The 23,954-nt window shown below is 41.1% G+C and overlaps 1 protein-coding gene across 1 annotated transcript in view; it reads right to left on the bottom strand.

The window, feature by feature from the left end:
* Positions 1 to 606: 606 nt before the first annotated feature.
* FMO4 (flavin containing dimethylaniline monoxygenase 4) overlaps positions 607 to 23,954 on the bottom strand; it is a 34,095-nt gene continuing 10,747 nt past the window's right edge. The window contains 6 exon segments of the mRNA XM_060033874.1: positions 607 to 2,419; positions 2,421 to 2,775; positions 8,899 to 8,968; positions 14,740 to 15,092; positions 16,157 to 16,353; positions 17,257 to 17,399. Of these exon segments, the coding sequence (XP_059889857.1) occupies positions 2,348 to 2,419; positions 2,421 to 2,775; positions 8,899 to 8,968; positions 14,740 to 15,092; positions 16,157 to 16,353; positions 17,257 to 17,399 (1,190 nt within the window). The 3' untranslated portion in view covers positions 607 to 2,347.

Here is a 23,954-nt window from a genome sequence, read left to right as displayed (position 1 = left end):
TGACAGGAGGTCCACTCTTGATGATTGAGAATAATTCTTCCTTTGCTATTATTTGCTTACTGCATCCTGGAAGGTCCATCTGAGAAGCATGAGGGTGGTGCAGTGATAGTGGCAGCGATGGTGGTGGCAGCACACCTCAAGGTTTGGGTGGGGGTGGGGCACAAGGACAAAAGAGTAATCGTAGTTGGAAAGTGCTACCAGACAATCCACAGAGAGCAAAGGCCATACTCTCTGATTAGGCAACAGGCAATCATTTTCAAATCCTTTAATTCAGAGAATTAAAAATGTCCTCAGACTCCTCAGCTGTTAATAGGTAATTTACTGTGTAAGTAACACACTATATTGTTAAGTAAACTTAATGTTTACTTTTGAGGTAGGTGATACTATTCTTTTCTCCTCATTTTCCAACTGAGGACACTTGAGGCTCAGAGAGGCTAAGTAATTTGGCCAAGGCCTTACAGCTAATGGAAGAGCTGGGATTATAATCCAGGTTGAATACTAGAGTTAGCACTTTGAACCAGTGCTCTCAGTTATGGATTAGTTAGTTGTATTTATTCTGATTGCCACAAAGACTGTCTGTGAAATAGGTGTTGGTGGACTGTCATTGTTCATTTGCAGAGCTGAGGTAATCTGAGGTAATTTATCAAGTTGGCAGAAGAAAAGAATGTGGGTAGAAGAGGAGAGACAAGGAACGTCAGCCAGTGAGGTCACTGTTCAGTCATCAAATATTTATTTTGCAGTCTTTTTATCAGGCAGTGTTTTAGCTGAACATGGTTCCTCTCAAGAACTCACCATTCATTAGGAGACAGAAAAAGAAAATTATACTATAGCAAGAACAGAACAATGACAGAGTAGTACATGAGGCACAATCATTACGAAGGGGCAGTCAACTCTGCTTTGGGGAATCAGGGAAGGCGTCACAGAGGGTGAAGATCAAGCTCTCTCTAGAAAGACAGTCAGGTATGGATTCGACGGGCTGGAAGAGGCAACACCTTGTGCCAAGGTGAGGAGGTACAGCACAGTCCGTAGTCTGGTAGTACTAGATGGCAGGGTTTGAAGTGGAGGGGTAGCTGCAGGACAGGATTCTGGTGACCTAGGCAAAGGGACTCAGGTCCTGAAGAGTCTCCTCTTCCAGGCTAAGGAATTTATTATCTCTAATCAAGGGACAAACTTTGAAGGACTTTTACATTGGAAAGCAACGTGTCAGCTCTGGATCCTTTCTGGTTGCCCTTTCCTATACACTCCCCATCATCTTTGCTTTGCTCCGTGGCTTAGGAGGCTCGCCTCCTAACACATCAGTTGGTGTATTGGTAACCTAGGATTGCCATAGCAAAGTACCACAGAGTGGGTGGCTTATTCTTTCACAGTTCTGGAGGCTAGGAGTCCGGAATTGTTGGCAGGGTTGCTCCCTCTGGAGCTTTTGAGGGAGAATCTGATCTGTGCCTCTCTCTTACCTTCCAGTGTTTGCTTGCTTGGCGATCCTTAGATGCATCACTCCAATCTCTGCCTGTCTTCACGTGGCATTCTCCACTGTGACTGTGTCTCTGTGTGTCTTATCCTCTTTTTATAAGGATCCTCTTTTTATAGTGGATCTAGCTCACCCTACTTCAGTATGATCTCATCTTAACTTATATACATTTGCAAAGATCCTACTTCCAAGTATGGTCACATTCACAGGTACCAGGGGTTATGACTTGAATATATCTTTTGGTGTGTGTGGGGGTGCAATTAAATCCACAATAGTCAGTAACCTTGCCCTCTAAATTTTGGTTGGGTTAGGCCACTGGGGAGCACGGGCAGCGGGATGGAAGAGCCTAAGATTCGGCAATTAATTTCCCTAGTACTTTTGGAGTCACCATGGACTGCCTTCATTGGTCAGCTGGAGGTCATAGTTCTTGAGAGGCGGCCCTCTGTACATAATCTCTCTCTCTCTCATTCATAATTGTTTTCTCCCCTTTCCTCATTAGGCCTGCGGATGGTAGAAGCACCTCATTGTTACTAGTGTGGCAGAATTTCATTCTACTTATGATTTCCCTGCACTCTGCCCAAACCACTTGACATAATCTTTATATTAAATTACCTAATTTGAGTTCTATCTTATTCCTGCCAGGATCTTGATAGAAACAATGACAACATTTTTTATTTTAGAATAATTGCTTAGGTAAAGGAGGCAAAAAAAAAAGGGGATACTGAGACTAGAGAGAAAGATAGTACAATAATTCAGATAAGAGATGATTAGACCTAACCTTGGATGATAACAGTTATGATGGAGAAGAGAAGTGAAAAACACAAGATATTTGGGAATAGAATTAATATGACTTGGTACAACCCTCATAACCAAGCAGATTTATCCTCGCCAAATACTTACTAAGTAAGGAGAAATTCTGTCCCATAGTTTTTCTGGCACCAATTTCAAAAAAAAGTGAAGATTTACAGATCAGTAGAAGGGAGGCGAGCAGGATAGGTGCCCCCCAAGCTTTCAAATAACGTGACATGGAGGCAGGCTTGGAGGAATCGGGAACTATTCGAGTTTTTAAGGGTTTCAGTGTCCTGTCCCACTGGGTCAGGATGGCATTTCTGGCTCCATCCCATTTTCCAGGGCCCATCAGGCGATACTGGTAAGGAGTACATGGTCCAAAGAAAACTTCCCAAGCTAGTCTGGGATCCTTGAGGAACAGAAGTGGGACATTGGGCTTCGTGCCTATGCAGGCAGCAAGTTCATCCATGTAGGAAATGTAGTCAAGTTTGTCTCCACTGGTATCTTTCATCAAACCCCTGATAGGAAAGAAGATGGATCACTTTTGATTTTCAAGTTATGAGTTACCCCACCTCCCACCATTTTGTTTCTTTCTATTGGAGTCAAACCATGTCAGGAATGTTTTTCTGTGTTGAAGAGAAAAAAATAAGAGGAGTTTATTTGCATAGGGTATTTGTGAGCATAATTAATTTTGTTAAAGGAGATGGTAGAAGGAGGCAATTGGAAGAGGAGATTTAAATAATGTTTTAGGTTCTTGAATTTGATAGGAGGATAAAATCAGATCAGTTCAAATATCTTATTTGTTGAATAAATAAACATGATAAGAAAGCATCACATATATAGCTACCTAAATTACTTTTATTGATGTTAATTGTGAGTTGAGAGGACCGTAATTGGCGTAGCAGTACTGAACATGATACAGATATAAGTACAGTTGACCCTTGAACAACGAGGGAGTTGGGTGCACCAACCCACCATGTAGTTGAAAATCCACATGAAACTTTTGATTCCCCTCAAACTTGACTACTAATAAATTATTAGTAGTTAACTGGAGGCCATACTGACAGCATAAACAGTAGATTAACACATATTTTGTATGTTGTATGATTCTACACTGTATTCTTATAATAGAGTGAGTAAGCTAGAGGAAAGAAAATGTTATTAAGAAAATCATAAGGAAGAGAAAATATATTTACAGTACTGTACTGTACTCATCAATACCATGAGTTTATGTCATCTGTTTATAAGACGAATTGTCTATTGGTAACTATATCAATATTGTCTTATATGATACAAAATACTGTAGATGTTGTTTGTATCCCAAACACTAGACATCAAAAATGAAAAGATAATGTGAAAAAGAAATTCATATTTATTTACAAGTATAATGAATCATACATTGATAATGAAGAAGCAGCAGCAATGTGATTATTTCATGGAACCGTAGCCTATATACTAATGAATGAATCATTATAAAATTTTTATGGTATACAGCATTACAGTCATATTCATAGTACAGTATTGGAAACATTGTTACATTAAAAAAACCCACTTACCTGTGATGACAGGCTGATAGACAATTTCTCCAAATATGAGAGAAGGAGGCATACTGTACAGTAACGTAATTCTTTGAAAGCAAAGTTAGAAAATAGTAAGAAAACTAACACATTATTAATTTTATATTACTGTAAATATCACTCACTTTATACCTATGTAAGGATGGGCTATCCACTTCAGTACAAGTCTTACACACGATGTTCTACATGACAGATACTTAAGCAACGATGACGATGATGACACAAAAACTTCTCATACAATTCTTGCCGTGCAGTTTTTAGATTTTCACATGAAGACAGACACACAAACACAACAGATAAATCTATTGACAGTAGGGCATGATGATTATTTACTATTCATTAAGGGGAAGTGGGTCATCATAAAGGTCTTCATCGTCATCTCCGCATTGAGTGGGCTGAGGAGGCAGAGGAAGAGGAAGCTTGGTCCTGCTGTCTCGGGGGTGGCAGAGGCAGAAGAGGTGGAGGAGATGAAGGGGAGGCTGAAGAGGCAGGTACATGTAGTGTGACTTTATGGAAACACACTGTAATTTCTGTCTGACTTTTTTGCTTTTTCATTTCTCTAAAAATGTTTCTATAAGGTACCAATTCTTCTTCCATCATTTGCTTTGGTTTTAGTGCCTGTATCATAGAAGGGTCCATGTTATAAAATAAGTCAAAATCAGTCTTAAATAATTGGAGCCCTTCTGCCAGATTGTCTAATGTCACTTTGTTTTCTGGCACTGCTTCTTCTATGTCTTCTTCCTCATCATCTTGCACTGGTTCGGAAGCACTCATCTCCATCAAGTTGTCTTCTGTTAATTCCTCTGGTATGGTTTCTATTAGCTCGTGTGTGTGTGTGTGTGTGTGTGTGTGTGTGTGTGTGTGTGGCCGCGCTGTGCATGACATGCAGGGTCTTAGTTCCCAGACCAGGGATCGAACCTTTGCCCTCTGTAGTGGAAGCACAGAGTCCTAACCATTGGATGGCCAGGGAATTCCCTCTGTTAAGCTTTTTTTTTTTTTTTTTTTTTGCCTGTGTTGGGTCTTCCTCTAGTTGCGGCGAGCGGGGGCTACTCTTCATTGCGGTGTGTAGGCTTCTCATTACGGTGGCTTCTCTTGTTGTGGAGCACGGGCTCTAGGTATGCGGGCTTCAGTAGTTGTGGCACGTGGGCTCAGTAGTTGTGGCTCGTGAGCTCTAGAGCGGAGGCTCAGTAGTTCTGGCAGACGGGTTTAGTTGCTCTGCAGCATGTGGCACCTTCCTGGACCAGGGCTCGAACCAGTGTCCCCTGCATTGGTGGTTGATTCTTAACCACTGTGCCACCAGGGAAGCCCTCTCTCTATTAGCTCCTGACTTTCTCCAAGATCTTTATCTTGAAACCCTTCACCCCCTGCTTTTTATTTTTATTTTTTTTGCCATATCTACAATCTCTTTCATGATTTTCTTAATTGGCTGTGTCATAAATCCTGTGAAGTCACGCGCAAGATCTGGACACAGTCTTCTCCAGCAGGAATTTATTGTTTCAGGCTTGATGGCTTTCACGGCTTTTCCTATAACAACAATGGCATCTTCAATGGTGTAATCCTTCCAGACTTTCCCGATGTTCTGTTTTCTTCCATAGCACTGACAATTCCTTCCATAGAGCACTTCAGCGCTTTGTGTTGAAATCATGGGTTCTGGGTGGCCAGGGGCATTATCCAATATCAAAAGAACTTTAAAAGACAGTCCCTTACTGGCAAGGAACTTCCTGATTTTAGGGACAAGGCATGTAAGGAACCAATCCAGAAAAAGGGTTCTCATTGTCCAGGCCTTCTTGTTGTACACCCAGAAGACTGGCAGCTGGTATTTATCTTTTCCCTTCAAGGCTTGAGGTTAGCAGCTTTATAGATAAGGCAGTCCTAATCATAAACCTGACTGCATTTACACACAACAGTAGAGTTAGCCTACGCCTTCCTGCCTTAAATTCTGGTGCTTAGTTCTCTTCTTTACTAATAAATGTCCTTTGTGGCCTTTTTTCCCCCTCTAGAATAGGGCACTTTTGTTTGCATTAAACACCTGTTCAAGCAGGTATCCTTCTCTTAATGGTGTCTTGGAACTTTGCTGCCTCTTGGTCAGCAGAAGCTGTTCCTCCCATTATCTTGACATTTAAAAAAAAATTAATTAATTAATTAATTTTTGGCTCCATTGGGTCTTCGTTGCTGCGCATGGGCTTTCTCTAGTTAACAGTGAGTGGGGGCTACTCTTCGTTGTGCTGTGCGGGCTTCTTATTGCAGTGGTTTCTCTTGTTGCAGAGCACAGGCCCTAGGCGCGCAGGCTTCAGTAGTTGTGGCACGTGGGCTCAGTAGTTGTGGCTTGCGGGCTCTAGAGCACAGGCTCAGTAGTTGTGGCGTGTGGGCTTAGTAGCTCCGTGGCATGTGGGATCTTCCCGGACCAGGGCTTGAACCCGTGTCCCCTGCATTGGCAGGTGGATTCTTAACCACTGCGCCATGAGAGGAGTCCCTATCTTGACATTTTAAAAGACAAATCTCTTTCTAAAGTTATCAAACCATCCTTCTCTGGCATTACAATCTTCCTCACTTTTCTTTTGCTTTAAGTTGTTGTGTAATGACTTCACTTTTTCTCAAGTCATGTTAGTCTATAACTATGCCTTTCTTATAGTAATTCTGCACACATATAAAAGCTGCATTTTCAATACAAGATAAAAAGGTATTTCACAAAAAGTGCAAGGTTTTCATGCCTGCTGGCATAGCTACAGCGATGGCTTCACAAATTTTCTTTTTTAAAATAACAGTCCTTATGCTGGATTCATTTATCTTGAAAAGACAGGCAACTGCAGCTAGCAAACCTCAATCTATTGTACATATCAACTTTTTCTTGTAATGTCATGACTTTTTTCTCCTCCTTGGGAGCATTTCTAGCATCACTAGTGACACTTTTGTATGGGTCCTGTGGTATTATTCAAGGTTTACTAAACACGACGGAAAATACGTGATAACTGCAAGAGATCACTTTTTACTGAGACACGAAATTTACTGGAGAGATGAACTGCTCTTGCAGAGATGATTAGCATCACATGACATATTAAGCTGATAGTTGAAACACCTGAGCTGATCACAATAGCAACAGGAGGTGGCTATGAAGTTATTGCAGTAGTACAGTATATACTACAGTTAAGTTTCTGCTGTTACGATTTAATACTGCATCTTTACATTTATTTACATTTCTCTTGATTGTGAATGGTGCCATGCATGGTCTGTGTTTATGTGTGCAAGTTTTGATAAATTTTAAAATAGATTTTTGTATATTTGATGGTAGTAAATAATAAAATAGACTAGTATCTGATAACATATATTTTGCGCATTCATAACATACCTAAATTTTCTTAATTTTTCAGTATTTCTAGGCTTTGTGATTCGTCTGTGAGTTTTTTCAAATTGTCACAAACCTCCCCCAATTTTTCCAATATATTGATAAAATTCTACGCGTAAGTGGGCCCACGCAGTTCAAACCTGTGTTGTTCAAGGGTCAACTGTATAGTGTATATGAAGGCTCTGTTCCCACTTATTTCTGTTGTTAGTAAACCTTCATGATGTGCCAATGTCATTCTTTCAATTATTCATTCTTTCCTTCAATTAATCAATCAGTCTTAAGTGTGTATCACATGACAGGCACCATCCTAGGTGCTGGGAGTTCAACAGTGAGTAAAACAAAGTCCTTGCTATCAAGGAACTTACATTCTAACAGGGAAAATCATCAGGCTGTAGAAAAAAACCCCCAGCCAAATAGATATAGAATATATCAAGCGGTAATAGGAATTATGAAGAAATATAAAGGAGGGTAAAGGGGAAGAGGCAATGATGAGACTGAGTGGTTTGCCATTTTATACAGTGTTCTCAGCGAAGACTTCTCTCTTATGAGGTGATATTTGAGCAGAGTGAACCTACAGGTACGGGGTGGGGGCAGAACATTCCAGGCAGAGGGAACAGTAAGTGCAAAGGTTCTGAGGGGGCTATGCTTGGCATGTTGGAAGAGCAGGGAGCTGTCTGGAGTGACTGGAGCAGTATGGGTGAGGTGGGAGAACGGGAGGCAATGAGGGCATAGAGGTAGCTGGTTGCCTATAGGGGTGCAGAGCTGCAGGGAAGTTTCTGGGAGTGAAATGGGAAGCAGTCAGAGGGTTTTCAACAGAAGAGCAATGTTAGCATTGGTCACTCTTGTGCAACGTCAAGGTTAGACTGTAGAATAGCAGACGGGAGGTACAGAGACCAGATAAGAGGTGACAGCAAGTGTCCTGGTGAGAGATGATAGTGACCTGTTCTGGGGTGGTAACAGCCAGGGTCGTGAGAAGGGTCTGGATTCTGAATTTATTTGAAGGTAAGAGTTGACAGTATTTGCTGAGGATGTGAGAGAAAAAGAGGAAAAAAAGATCATTCCAAAGTTTTTGACTGTTCAACTGGAATAAGTAGCCATTGACTGAGAAGGGGAAAGTCTCAGAGCAGCCCATGTGCAGGTGGAGGTCGAGGGTTAGTTTTTAGACATATTAAATTTCAAACACCTATTACGTATCTAAGTGGAGCTATCTAGAGGGGGTTGGATTAAGAGTTGGAGTTCCGAGGAGAGATTTGGGCTAGAGATCCAAGTTTGGGAGCCATGAGTGTGTGATGGCATTTAAAGCCACAGGCCTGGTGAGGCCACCTAGGAGTGAGTGTTAATAGAAGTGAGAAGAGGTCTGAGGATTAAGGCTGGGGTTCACCACTTTTCAGGAGTGAGGAAGAGGAGACACCTGTAAATGCCTAGAAAGAGCAGCCTGAGAAGTAGGAGGAGAACAAAGAGAACAGGGCTTTGGGGGCAAGTGAACAAAGGGTTGCCATCTGTCCTGGGCCAGACTCAGTGGAGTGACCTGGTCCCTCCATTGGACACATCTAAGGCCACAAATCTAGTTGGTGGTAAAGTAGGGACTGAAAACATATTCTTCTGACTCATAATGCAATTATTTCCATCCTACCACATTGCTTCTCTAGGAATGGCTTTTATATTGAAAATCTTTTTTTTTTTTGTAATGGAATATATTGGTAGCAGGCTATATTTCATACCTTTCTATGAGCTGCTCCTTTTTCGTAGCCTCAGCCATCAATTTTTGAGATGGAGGTATCTTACAGAGTCCTGTAAGGAAAGTCAGAAACAACAGTAAAGTCACATGTGCCTCTTCCGTTGAGTTCTCCTCCACCTGATTTCTGGCCCCCCACTGCTCCAACCTCAAAACATGTGGTCATCAAAGCTTAGAATGGAATTAGAGTGCAGAGGGTAATTTTTTGGAGGTAAATTCCCCCTCTGAATTCACTTAAGCAGGGTACTGTACTGCTGGAATTGTGAGGACAGATGCCCCGTGGCTGAGCCTGCACTGCACTGGTCATCAGGACCTGCCCCTCTTCATCTGCTTGCACTTTACATATATTGACATATAATATTATTTACATTATATTGTATATATACCTCCACATTATATTTGTGTGTGTGCATTAAAACTATTAGCTGGTTAACTGTAAACACTTAAAATGACCCCATTCTTATAACCCTGCTTTGGTATGTCTTCATTTTGTTACATGGGGAGGCTCAGGCATGGAAGGGGCCAGGCAGTCTCTCAATCTCACAAAGGCTCTGTCTGCTTGAGCTGTTGTGAGGATGTGCTTGTTCTCAATAATCCACCTAGACACGGACCGTCTCTCTTTTCTGGCCAGTCCTGCCCTTGTCAGTTGCCAAGTTGCTGACCCCAGGGTGTGGGGTTACTAACCTACATGAGAAAGGTCTGACTTAGCTCTGTAGTATACTTGCCACTAGGATCATTTTATCCTGTATAAAGCTGGAAAGACTTCACTTGGTGGTTCCCAGACTGCCTCTTGGAGGCTTTCTGGAGAGGCTTGCAATCACTGCTATGGTGTGATCTAATCAAGTTTTGTTTTCTCAGCTCTGTCATTCCTTTTTTTTTTTTTTCTGAACGGGGGAGGGGGAAGGGCTGAGCTCTGTCATTCTGATAAGCATTTTTGAGCTCATTATAAAATACCTAAAAAATCCAGGTACTTAAGAGTCTTCTGTGTTGTTTTTGTTTTGGGATTGTCTTTTTTTTTTATTGAACATAACATGAGATCTGCCCTCTTAACAAAATTTCTGGTGTGTAATACAGTATTGTTAAGTATAGTCACTGTGCTGTACAGCAGATCTGTAGAGCATATTCATCTAGCATAACTGAAACTTTATACTCATCAAACAACAACTCCCCATTCCCCTTCCCGCAGTCCCTGCTAACCACCTTTCTACTCTCTGCTTCTATGAGCTTGACTATTTCAGATTCCTCATATAAGTGGGATCATGCAGCATTTGTCCTTCTGTGACTTATTTCATTTAGCATAATGTTCTCCAGATTCATCTATGTTGTCACAGATGGCAGGATTTTTTTTTTTAAGGTTGAGTAATATTTCATTGTCTGTATATTCTTTACCCATTTATTCACTGATGGACAGTTAAGTTGTTTCCATATCTTGACTATTGGGAACAATGCTTCCATGAATATGGCAGTGCAGATATCTCCTTATGATGCTGACTTCAATTCTTTTGGATATATACCCAGGAGTGAGACGGCTGGGTCATATGGTACTTCTAATTTTAATTTCTTAGCCACCTCCATACTATATTCCATAGTGGCTGCACTATTGCATTCCCACAAATAGTGTAGAAGGGTTCCAGTTTTTCCACATTCTTGTCAACACAGGTTATCTTTTGTTTTTTTGATAATAGCCATTCTTATAGGTATGAGGCGATATTTCATTGTGGCTTTTTTAAAAAATTAGTTACCTATTTCATACATATTAATGTATATATGTCAATCTCAGTCTCCCAATTCATCCTACCCCCTGCCCCCACTTTCTCCCCTTGGTGTCCATAAGTTTGTTCTCTACATCTGTGTCTCAATTTCTGCCTTGCAAACTGGTTCATCTGTACCATTTTTCTAGGTTTCACATATATGCGTTAATATACAATATTTGTTTTTCTCTTTCTGACTTACTTCACTCTGTATGACAGTCTCTAGATTCATCCACGTCTCTACAAATGATCCAATTTCGTTCCGTTTTATGACTAATATTCCATTGTATATATGTACCACATCTTCTTTATCTATTCTTCTGTCGCCAGGTATTTAGGTTGCTTCCATGACCTGGCTATTGTAAATAGTGCTGCAATGAACATTGGGGTGCATGTGTCTTTTTGAAATATGGTTTTCTCTGGGTATATGCCCAGTAGTGGGATTACTGGGTCATATGGTAATTCTATTTTTAGTTTTTTAAGGAACCTCCATACTGTTCTCCATGGAGGCTGTATCAATTTACATTCCCACCAACAGTGCAAGAGGGTTCCTTTTCTCCACACCCTCTCTAGCATTTGTTGTTCGTAGATTTTCTGATGATGCCCATTCTAACTGGTGTGAGGTGATATACCTCATTGTAATTTTGATTTGCATTTCTCTAATAATTAGTGATGTTGAGCAGCTTTTCATGTACCTCTTGGCCATCTGTATGTCTTCTTTGGAGACATGTCTATTTAGGTCTTCTGCCCGTTTTTTGATTGGGTTGTTTGTTTTTTTAATATTGAGGTGCATGAGCTGTTTATATATCTTGGAGATTAATCCTTTGTTGATTTGTTTGCAAATACTTTCTCCCATTCTGAGGGTTGTCTTTTCATCTTGTTTGTAGTTTCCTTTGTTGTGCGAAAAGTTTTAAGTTTCATTAGGTCCCATTTGTTTATTTTTGTTTTTATTTCCATTACTCTAGGAGGTGGGTCAGAAAAGATCTTGCTGTGATTTATGTCACAGAGTGTTCTTCCTGTTTTCCTCTAAGATTTGTATAGTGTCTGGTCTTACATTTAGGTCTCTAATCCATTTTGAGTTTGCTTTTGTGTATGGTGTTAGGGAGTGTTCTAATTTCATTCTTTTCCATGTAGCTGTCCAGTTTTCCCAGCACCACTTATTGAAGAGACTGTCTTTTCTCCATTGTATATCCTTGCCTCCTTTGTCATAGATTAGTTGACCACAGGTGCATGGCTTTATCTCTGGGCTTTCTATCCTGTTCCATTGATCTACATTTCTGTTTTTGTGCCAGTACCATTTTGTCTTGATTACTGTAGCTTTGTAGTATAGTCTGAAGTCAGGGAGTCTGATTCCTCCAGCTCCGTTTTTTTCCCTCAAGACTGCTTTGGCTATTCGGGGTCCTTTGTGTCACCGTACAAATTTTAAGATTTTTTGTTCTAGTTCTCTAAAAGATGCCCCTGGTAATTTAATAGGGATTGCATTGAATCTGTAGATTGCATTGAGTAGTATAGCCATTTTCAAAATATTGATTCTTCCAATCCAAGAATGTGGTATATCTCTCCATCTGTTTGTGTCATCTTTGATTTCTTTAATCAGTGTCTTATAGTTTTCTGAGTACAGGGCTTTTACGTCCTTAGGTAGGTTTATTCGTAGGTAGTTCATTCTTTTTGTTGCAATGGTGAATGGGATTTTTCCTTAATTTCTATTTCTGGTATTTCGTTGTTAGTGTATAGGAATGCAAGACATTTCTGTGCATTAATTTTGTATCCTGCAACTTTACCAAATTCATTGATTAGCTCTAGTAGTTTTCTGGTGGCATCTTTAGGATTCTCTATGTATAGTATCATGTCATCTGCAAACAGTGACAGTTTTACTTCTTCTTTTCCAATTTGTATTCCTTTTATTTCTTTTTCTTCTCTGATTGCCATGGCTAGGACTTCCAAAACTATGTTGAATAACAGTGGTGAGAGTGGACATCCTTGTCTTGTTCCTGATCTTAGAGGAAATGTTTTCAGCTTTTCACCATTGAGAATGATGTTTGCTGTGGGTTTGTCATACATGGCCTTTATTATGTTGAGGTAGGTTCCCTCTATGCCCACTTTCTGGAGAGTTTTTTATCATAAATGGGTGTTGAATTTTGTCAAAAGCTTTTTCTGCGTCTATTGAGATGATCATGTTGTTTTTATTCTTCAATTTGTTAATATGGTGTATCACATTGATTGATTGGCGTATATTGAAGAATCCTTGCATCCCTGGGATTAATCCCACTTGATCATGGTGTATGATCCTTGTAATGTGTTGTTGGATTCTGTTTGCTAGTATTTTGTTGAGGATTTTTGCATCTATATTCATCATTGATATTGGTCTGTAATTTTCTTTTTTTGTAGTACCTTTGTCTGGTTTTGGTATCAGGGTGATGGTGGCCTTGCAGAGTGAGTTTGGGAGTGCTCCTTCCTCTGCAATTTTTGGGAAGAGTTTGAGAAGGATGGGTGTTAACTCTTCTCTAAATGTTTGATAGAATTCACCTGTGTAGCCATCGGGTCCTGGACTTTTGTTTGTTGGAAGATTTTTAATCACAGTTTCAATTTCATTACTTGGGATTGGTCTGTTCATATTTTCTATTTCTTCCTGGTTCAGTCTTGGAAGGTTATACCTTTCTAAGAATTTGTCCATTTCTTCCAGGTTGTCCATTTTATTGGTATAGTGTTGCTTGTAGTAATCTCTTATGATGCTTTGTATTTCTGCAGTGTCCGTTGTAACTTTTCCTTTTTCACTTCTAATTTTATTGATTTGAGTCCTCTCCCTCTTTTTCTTGATGAGCCTGGCTAATAGTTTATCAATTTTGTTTATCTTCTCAAAGAACCAGCTTTTAGTTTTATTGATCTTTGCTATTGTTTTAATATAATTGGAAAATGCTGTGAAAGCACTTTAATTAGCCTTAAGTAAACATTTGTAATAATTTAATCACAAATGCCATGGAATTTTTTCTGTAATACAAATAAATGAGATTTCCTAATCACCTTCTCCTCCCCTCCACTCCTCACCCTCCCAGTTAAAATATCATGTTTGTCAATTTAGGAGAACATTTTAAAGTATGGTTGATATCTAATACATTTTTACAGTGTGACAGAAATCAATATTACCTAATATTGTGTTATATGCTATTTATTAATTATTGGTGATTGTTTCTATTCATTAAGGGTATAATTCTGCTAAAGGACAGCTGGTTGGCTCAACTGTGATTGCTGTTTATATTTTTACAAATGCAATAATACAGTTACAAATGGAATTCTTTAAAATGCTTATGAATCTAAAACTTGCCCTACTTTACAGAGGTATGATAATAATAGCAATAGTAAGAACAACAGCTATAAGTTAATGAGCATTTACTCTGTGCCAAGAACTGTGCTAATTGCTTTGTAGACGTTATTCATTTTACAAAACCTTTGTGAAACAGGTTTTATTCTCATTTTACAGAAAAAGGGACTGAGATTTAAAGAGGTCCTTGCAAAGCTAATGAGTTGGGATTGGACCCCAGTAGCCCTGACTCTATCACCTCTGCTCTTACAGTGATAACTGATAGCAATCTGTGTCCAGTGTCTACAGTGTTTTTATGGGCATTGCTTAAAAGTCACTATCTCCTTAGACCTCAACTTTATTCACAGCGTATATTATTTCAGTGTCTTTCTTAGGAAGCGATATAAAACTCTACTGATAGTCATAAATGGAAAGACTTAGGAGTAAATGGACTAAACTAGACTTGATTTGACTAGAGTAGTATAAAACAGGATCCTGAAGCTTCTAATATTTTCAGTTACTCTGAGAAATGTGATTTTATTTTGTTGTCCAAATTTATTGTATCCACAGAGTCAAAGCCTCTTTTTCCACTCAGTCACATTAATGACATAAGCACACCCACCATAATATTACACATATATAAAATTAATTCTTCACTAAAATTTTTTTGGATGTTTTATGTTACTTTAACTCACATTTGTTTGATTTTAGCTAAATCTCAGGGGACTGGTTTCAAGACTCATTTGTTCACATAGGGCTTTAAATAGAGTCCAGGTACCTTTGAATACTCTTGTGGCCCATCGTGCTTGGAGCTCCGTGCCTGCTAAGATGGATCCTGTAAGGCTGATGAAGCCAATCATAGCCAGTGTTGTCCTCTCTAGGTTTGAGGGAAAGACCAGCTTATACAGGAATGTCTTCTTTGTACAAAGGCTTTTGAGAGGTTCTTCCAGAAAGGGAAAAGAAAAGGTGTATCCTGTAGTGAAGATCACAACATCGATGTTTTCTTCCACTGTCCCGTCTTCAAAGAGAGCAGAGGTTTCTGTAAACTCCTTCACGCTGGTTTTCATAGTGACTGTCCCACAGAGGATACAGGTTGGCAGCTCATCATTCACAATTGTTTTTGGTTTTTTCCTTTGACACAGAGGAGAAAATTATTCACTGTGGTTATATTTATAAGACACTCAGCAAATGATTTATTTAGTCAATTCAAAATATCTGCCACGTCAAGGGAGTAAATTGACCAATGTCTAAGTCAGAGCTGTCTATCTGACTTACTGTTTCTATAACATCTTTTGTTTTCCTGCTCCCAGTAGAAGGCATGTAGAAAATGACTAAACCTACTCTTTCCTGTGGGGTTCAAAATTCTCTGTCTCTTGGGTCTAATTTCTGGAGCAATGTCAGGATCAAGTACACAACAATCCATTTGATAGTCACTTTTGGGTCCACATCACCCAGGCCTCAAAGGATTGGCATTTGGCAAAGAGGAAATTACAAAAAAATTTTTGGATTAAAAAAATTGAATCTACTGATAGATTTTCATAATAAATATTTTCATTATGAACATCATTCTACCTAATTGCAGCAGACATAATGTCTATAAAATTTACATATTGAATCATTCGTTGTTATTAATTTTCTTCGTAAGTTGAAAGCCATCTTACCCAAGAAAAAATATTTGGGTCATGCATATAATAAAAATCACATTTAATGACTTTACATGCATTTCAGTTTTCCTTTTCCTTGCCAATGTGTAGCTCTATATAGATGTGTATTAAAATATATAACTCTAGGAATTTCTATTGGAAATTCATACCTCTAATCATTCAGGCAGAGTAGACATTTATTAAAGGTTAGTGAGAGCTGGCCATCTGCACTCACTGTTGCTGCAAATATTCTATTTGTGGATGGCAGCCATCCTGTGAACCCTCAAGGCCAATTTAAATTTTGTAATTTTCAAACTGGAAATAAAGTTTCCATCCTTCATTTTCTTCTAGCCTCATCAATTACTATTTTGCTACCAGACAGAGAGTACTCCTGTTTCAAGAACTTCTGTGGTACTGATAGACATTGTCTTAAAAGAATAAGCTTGGATAAACAAAGGCAATGTCACAATTATTGAACATTTTGAGTTCTGAATAAAATAGAATGAGAAATATTGATTAAATAACTTTACCATTAAATAAAAATATAAGTACCCCTTAGTAATATTTAGTCCATAATTCGTATGATCAAATCTTTTATTCAAGCCCCTCTCTCGACTCCACTTTAGTACACATGAAGGCAGAACTTGTGCAGTAAAATTGTGGCGTCTTGTATCCATCATATTAAATGGGTAGCCCCCATTTGAAGAGCGGCTGACGACCCAGGTACCCGTTCTAGTACTGAGAAGAACCTAAAAAGTAAGGCAAGAAGGATAAATACATGTGCATCAGTTTTGTAGTATTTTTCTTCAATATGTTTCAAACGATTTATAACATTCTGGTCTTATAACAACAGAGGACTGGTGAAGTTGTACCTAGATCTCCAAATGACTAGGTGTTCCCCCGCTGTCATTATTTTCATAAATCACTTTGACCTGACCTATGTATCGGTTAAGTATTTTCATCATGTTTAAAGTAAAGAATTATAGTACTAGCAGACATGTGCTATTGAGCTGGCAATGTTTTACATGTAAATAATATAGGATTTAAAGTGAGGTTTTGAGCAAGCAATTTTAACTAAATTAAATAAAAATCTATTATTTCTAAATCTAATCATTGTCCTATAATTTATGATAAAGTGGAATAGATTTCTAATTTGTGGATCTATGCTTGGAATTTCTAAAATCATTATGCATACTTCTTGGGCAAAGTAACGGGTGCTTTTACCTCAAAACGAAGTACAAATCTGACTCCTAATTGAAAACTTGGAGATGTTCAGAAAACAACCTCCCCTTTCTCTTTTTACATGGATTTTCTTTCCAGAATTACAGAGAGAGAGTGTGAAAGAAAGACAGTTGGCATGGGTAGAACAATTTGCTCATTTGATCTTGTTCCAGGGGTACCTCTGAAAAATACTTAGTGGTCTGGCATTCACACAATTTTCTTAGACCCTTCTTGGACATCTCTTGGACATCTTTTCAGTTCTGTAAAGCGTGTGTTATGAGAGGCTTTAGGGATTTTCAAGATTTTTTTTTCACTTACCCTGTGTCCACATAATTTAGCGATTGGCCGGTGTGTTTTATAATCTTGAATACCACTCTCCAGATACCAGAAATGATGCTGGGGGTGGGAGTGCAGATTCAGAGATGGTGTACCTGAGCTGCGGTTCGACTGAGCTCCACTGCAATGTCCCCTCCAGTGTTCCCAAGACCGATCACTAAGAGACGTTTGTCCTGAAAGCCTGTTGGGATCTTGTACTCTTGACTGTGCAGGATCTGGCCTTTAAACTTATGGATTCCTGAAGGGACAGAGGGATCAGAAATATCTAGAGTTGTAACTCCTTCGTTGGCAGGCATAGGGTCTGTGGGAAAAGGCAAGTCCCAGAAATATGGCAGCCCTTTGTTCTTGCTCCCAATTGCAGGCAGTAGAACCAGTATATCATCCCCTATCCCACTGGATGCTGTAAGCTCAGATACTGATTTAGTATAACATGCCTTGTTAAAAACATAGGAGAACTTATATTTCATGCGTGTTCCGTTTTAAAGCAATTACTTAGGGAAATCAAGCTTACTGCAGACAATAATAAGAAACATCTCATGCATGACCTGAACATCCTAGACAAGAAGTAGACTGTTGATGCATGTTATTTTACCCAATAGATATATTCTATCAAAAATGTGATTTATGTATATAACATGCTTACAAATTGAATTAAGAAATTTTCCTTTTTACAAAAAGAAATTGTGTGGCATGTTCTCATGTAAATAAAGTAATTATTCTTGTGGTTTAGGCTTGTTACTTCATGCTTATTTTACTTTGTGTCTTATTATACGCTTAATGTCTTATTATACTGTATGCTTATTTATACTTTATTCTTTTGTTATTTATATTTATATTTCTGACTGATCTTTCAAGCTCCTAACACTCTGTCAATGGAAGTATCACTATTACGATATTGATATACTATATATGAAAAGGGCTACCAAATATTTCTCCTCTTGATTTTTTTTTTGGTAATTATCTCCTTGGCATATATAACAGACATAAACCATGGATTCATATAAACTAGGAATGGTAGTAACAGTGGAAGTAGAGCTATTTACAGTGGTGGCTGTGTCACTGGCAAAGTCCATTAACAATTCCCTGGAAATAAAAGTAGAAACTGGGTAATAAAGTCTAACCTTTTTCTTTTCCTTTGTACTTAGTCTAGTTTCACCTGCTCATAGGATACCATGTGAAGAGGCCTTGTACCCAGCATTTCAGACCAGAGTTCCTAGTGTGAAATGGCTGTGCCTGACACTTCAGCTCAGCAGACCATGTGCAGAAGTGCATTCAGGAAATGCCTCTGAATCTATACTACCACCCACCCTGAGTCTTTGGGAGGGAGTGCCAGATAGATGAAGAATGATGGGGCCAGGGGGCTGCTAAGCTGGCACACCAATTGACCCCTAGGAGCCCCAGCCTAATATTGGACATGGGGGGAAAGCCTGTTGAATTCTTAGTTGACACTCATGCCACTTACTCAGTTCTGAACACCAGATCAGGTAAACTCAGTCACAAGAGTTGTAAAATTATGAGGGTCTCAGGGAAGGTTCAAGAACGAGCATTCATAGAACCATCAGAATGTAAACTGGACAAACATAGGCTCACCCATTCCTTCCTGCATGTTCCCGAGTGCCCCGTACCTCTGCTAGGAAGAGATATCTTGGGAGCTACTATACACCTAATGGGAGACAAATTGGAGACTGGTGTCCCCTTAGACAAAGGGCACAAGATGATAATGTTAATGGCTGAGGACAAACCTCCCCAGACAGAGCAAGTTGATCTCCCTGGAATAAATGCCAAGGTCTGGGCCCAGGGATGGATGGGATGAGCTGTAGGAGCCAGTCCCATGATAGTCCATCTAAAATCTGTACATACATGGCCCAATAGAAAACAGTACCCACTCTGCTGGGAGGTCTTGTTGGGAACTGCCCGTGTCACAGGGCCTAACTGACCAGGGCCTTATTAGACCATGTCAGTCAGCCTGTAATACCTCCATTCCCCCTGTAAAGAAACCCAATGGGAAATACCAGATGGTACAGGACCTCAGGGCAGTCAATGAAGCCACTGAAGATATACACCCAGTAGTGTCTAATCCTACACCCTGCTGGCCGCTCTACTGTCCACCAGGACCTGGGACTCTGTATCAGATTTAAAAGATGTCTTCCTCTGTATTCCATTAACCACAGAGCCACAAGAAAGTTTTGCTTTTGCGTGGCAGGACCCAAACATGCAACAAAAACAACAATACTGCTGGACAGTCCTGCCTCAAGGGTTCAAAAATTCTCCCACCATCTTTGGGGAAACTTTAGCTAAAGACCTAAAAGATCTACATCTGGAGGAGGGAACCCTCCTCAAGTATGTAGACGAAATTCTGATTGCCAGCCTTACTAAGGAGGCCTCTGACAAAAATACTATAACCACCCTGAACAACCTAGCCGATAAAGGATATACGGTATCCAAGAAAAAGGTTCAAACACCACAAACTAGGGTGACCTACCTAGGCTTCGTTCTCACAGAAGGCAAGAGAAGCATACCCCAGGAAAGGAAAGAAGTCATTTGCTGCCTCACCCCTCCTGAAACTAAAAGACTGCTTAGGGGTTTCCTGGGGATGGCCAGGTTTTGCCACATCTGGATCCCTAACTATGGTTTAATAGCTGGGACTCTGTATGAAAAGTTGAAAAGAAAAGATAATGATCCTTTTGAATGGAATTCAGAATGTGAAGGGGCCTTTGAAGAACTGAAAAAGCAGTTACTTCAGACTCCTCTCCTGGCCCTCCAAAATTTAGCTAAACCCTTTGACCTTTATATTCATAAAAGAAAGGGAATCGCCCTTGGGGTATTAGCTCAAAAAATGGGACCCCTTACTCAGGTGGTTGCTTATTTCTCCAAACAATTAGATCAAACTACTAAGGGATGGCCTTCTTGTCTAACAGCAATAGCAGTTACTACAACCCTGCTAAAGGAGGCTGAAAAGTTAACATTTGGTCAGCCAATCACTATACGGACTCCACACCGGGTTCAGGCTTCAGTTAAGTTGTAAGGGAACAGAATGGCTAACCCCCAGAAAGTCGATTCAAGTTCAGGCTATGCCTTTAGACAACCCAGTTGTTACCATAAAAAAACTGTCACAGGCTAAATCCTGCTACCCTGCTACCCACAGAAATAGGGCCCTTGGAGCATGATTATATAGAAGCCATAGACACGATCTATTCCAGTCGCCTTGACCTAGGAAGTGACCTCTCCCAAACACTGAAGAGGAATGATTCACAGATGGGAGCAGTTTTATGAGAGAAGGAAAAAGGCTGGCAGGATAGGCAGTGACCTCCCAGACCTAAGTCATAGAAGCAAGAAGCCTACCCCCAGGGACTTCTGTCCAAAAGGCCTAGTAGATAGTCTTTACCTGAGTCTTAGACAGGGAAGATTTTACACAGATATTTACACAGATTCCCAGGATATGCCATCCTTCACACACAGGGCTACCTGGAAGGAAAGAAGTATGCCTGCTGTGGAGAATAAACAGGTGAAACATGGCTTAAAAATACTGAAGCTCTTAGAAGCAGTACAGCTTCCAAAAAAGGTGAGTGATTCATTGTAGGGGTCACCAAGAGAAGGATGCAGAGGTAATAAAGGGAAATGACAAGGCCAATGCAACTGCTGAAAGGGCAGCCCTAGAACCAGTAACTTGGCAACTACCCCTCATACCTCAAAGGCCAGATCCATCCAATTGTTCCTCAATCTGCACAGAGGAAGAATTAAACAGAGCCTGAAAATGGGGCTTCGACAGAGATCTAGGAGGCCATGGGTGGCTAGTTAGTGAACACGGGCAATACTTCTTCACCCAAACTGCAGCTTGTCAAGCCATCAGGGAGGCTCATCAAGGAACTCACTACAGGTATATAATTGGCTAGTTGAGGTCATGGTAACTCCTGGCATGAAAAGTATAATCAGTCGGATAGTTGAGACATGCCCCATCTGCACAATGAACAACTCCAACACCAGACCCCCTAGAGGCCCCCAGGTGAGGCCCATTCAGACCAGAGGGACATATCCTGGGGAAGATTAGCAGACATTTTACTGGCATGGCGAGAGTACCTGGCAATTTCAGGTATCTCTTGGTGCTAGTAGACTCTTTTTCTGGGTGTATAGAAACGTTACTAAAAGAAATAATTCCCAGGTTTGGGCTTCCAGGGTCCCTACAAAGTAATAATGGTCCAGCATTTGTGTCTCAAGTGATGAAGGGGATAACGGGCACTGTGGGTGGACTTTGCACTCAGCCTAGAGACCTCAGTTGTTGGGGAGAGTAGAAAGCTCCAATCAGACTTTGAAATGGGCCTTAGCCAAGCTATGTCCAGAAACTCAAGAAGACTGGATGAAGTTGCTTCCAGTTGCCCTGCTCCGCATGTGATTAGCCCCAAGGGATAAGTGAAAGTTAAGTGCATTTGAACTCATCTATGGTACAGCCACTACCCGAGCCCGAGAGAAGGGACGCCTTAACTTGAAATGGAACAACTCAAGTGTGCCCTCCAGGGAGGAGAAACTATGAAAGCTTTCATGGAATATGGTAACCAGGTGCTGCCTGCATCCACCAACCTGGCCCTCCACCCATTCTGGCCAGGAGACTGGGGACACCTAAAAACCTGGAAAACCAGCAGCCTGCAAGACCAGCTCAGTCCTAAGAGGAACGGACCCCACTCGGTGACCCTAACCACCTACTCTGCCCTGACGTTGCAGGGATCGCTCTGTGGGCACATCACCCTTGAGTGAAGAGGACCCTAAACGCTACCTCTGGAGAGACAACCTGGGGCCATGGACCCCCCCTGACTCATGTGAACCTCTCTCTGACCTGAAGCCTTTCTTCCAAAAAAACAACAAAGTGTGACCAGGGATACTTAGGCCACTGCAGTGAGCCTCCATATCAGGGCACGTTTGCCTACAGGCAAAAGACCTAGATACCTGCATTTTTAGGAAAAACTTGCTCTTGCTAATATTTGGACCATGTATCTTAAATTATCTGGTGTCCTTTGTCTCCAAAGGGTTAGATAAATGATGGTCGCTCAGCAATACGAACAGTTAGTGTTGAGGCCTGGTGACCATCAAACGCATCTAAAAGGCATCTGGGAAGAAGTCTGGTCCTCTTCCAGGGGGGTACAAAAGATGGACCTACGCCCCCTAGCGCCCCTCAAGAATGAGGAGAAGGACAAAAGAGAGGAGGGATTTGTCACCAGCAGAGCCTAGTCTGGGCAATAAGATAAAGTTTAACCTTTTTGTCTTTTCCTTTGTGCTTAGTCTAGTGTCACTTGCTCACAGGGTTCTGCGTGCAGAGGCCTCGCTTCTGGCCCTTCAGACCTGAGTTCCTAGTGTGAAACGGCTGCGCTGATGCCTCAGCTCAGGGGAGTGTGCAGAAGCGCAGTACGTGACCCTCAGTTGAAGGTGGTGGCGGTGATGGGCTGTGTGCAGAGTCTCTGGGTCCAAACTTCGATCTGGAGTGTGAGCCTGTGCCTGTCTCTGCCCCCTCCCTGCTGACAGAACCCTGCAAAGCAGCCCCACCACGTCCTGGGGGTCGCCTGCTCTAGAGCCAGGTCTCGCACCTGTCCACTCTCTGATCAAAGAATAAAGCTTTCCTCTGCTTCTGAACCAAATTTGGCCTCTTGGCTCGAACAGCACCGGGCAGGAGGACCCTCGTTGGGGACCAGCTCGAAAGGGTCGGTGGTAACAGCTTCAGCAATGAGAGGTGGCAGAGGAAATAAACAGCGATGGGGCCAGCCACCTTCAGACCCTGTGACCTGTGAGATGAAGCACTGACAATGAATCGGAAAGGGAGGCGCTTCACTTTAGAGGGTTCCTCAGCCTCTCACCCCAATGCTTCAAGTACTTTTGCAATTTTAATGTAAAAAGATGAAACTGTCTCCTGGAACCTATCATTCTCCTACCAGACAGTCACTGATTCATTCATTTACTCAATAACATTTATTGAAGAGCTACTATATATAACACAGTGTTTTAATAGGAGTCTTTGCCTGCTGAGGCCCCCAAAGCTGAAAACTAAATGCACTAAATATGGCAACAAATAGTTGCCACATTCCTAGGGAGGTGCTAAACCCACTAGGCAGAATTTGCAAAGAAGGTGTATGCAGACCGGTTTTGTGATCCTTTGCCTCTCACTTTCAGGGATTGAAGTCAAAGTGGCCAGAGGTTGGAAATTGGAGACTTTCAGGAAAGGATTTTAAAGTGCTGTTGCATTTTTTGTCTCCTTGACACGAAGCAATATTCAAGGGGCTTCTGGGAGACCCCTGCGAGACCTCGACCCTTGGAGTCTATGGAGCACAGAGACTGGTGTGTGACCCACGCTTGAAAGGCTGTGACTGGAACTGCCTGCAAGGCGTGGCTGCACCAGTAGCAAGTTTTTCATCTACTACTGCTGACAGTGTGGAATACATGTCTCATGTGGACCAGATGAAAGCCATGTAGGAGAGAGCCTGTCTGATGCCAATTTAAAGGCACTTTGCACAAGGTAGCCATCTGGACTGGCAACGAGACCTTAATAGATAGTCTATGGAAATGACCTGGGGAGGAGCTAGGGTTTAGGGACTTGTAAAGTGGCCAGTCTGAGAGTGCTTGGTCTGTAGCAACAGGGGCTGCACGGAACGATCCCTAGTCATGGGGCGTCTCTCTGGAGGAGAGCCTAGGAAAGCACCCCCCAAAGCATGGATCTTAAACACCCCCAAGGCCTGAGAGAACTAGCACCTGGTTGGTGCCAGTGAAGAAAGACTTTTCCTGCCCCCTTACTTCTTCTTGTCCTTGCCCTGAC

This window comes from Delphinus delphis, chromosome 1, assembly GCF_949987515.2.
Source record: "Delphinus delphis chromosome 1, mDelDel1.2, whole genome shotgun sequence".
Classification (NCBI taxonomy): Eukaryota; Metazoa; Chordata; class Mammalia; order Artiodactyla; family Delphinidae; genus Delphinus; species Delphinus delphis.
Note: the sequence above shows the minus strand (reverse complement) of the source record. Positions and strands in the feature narration are given on the sequence as shown.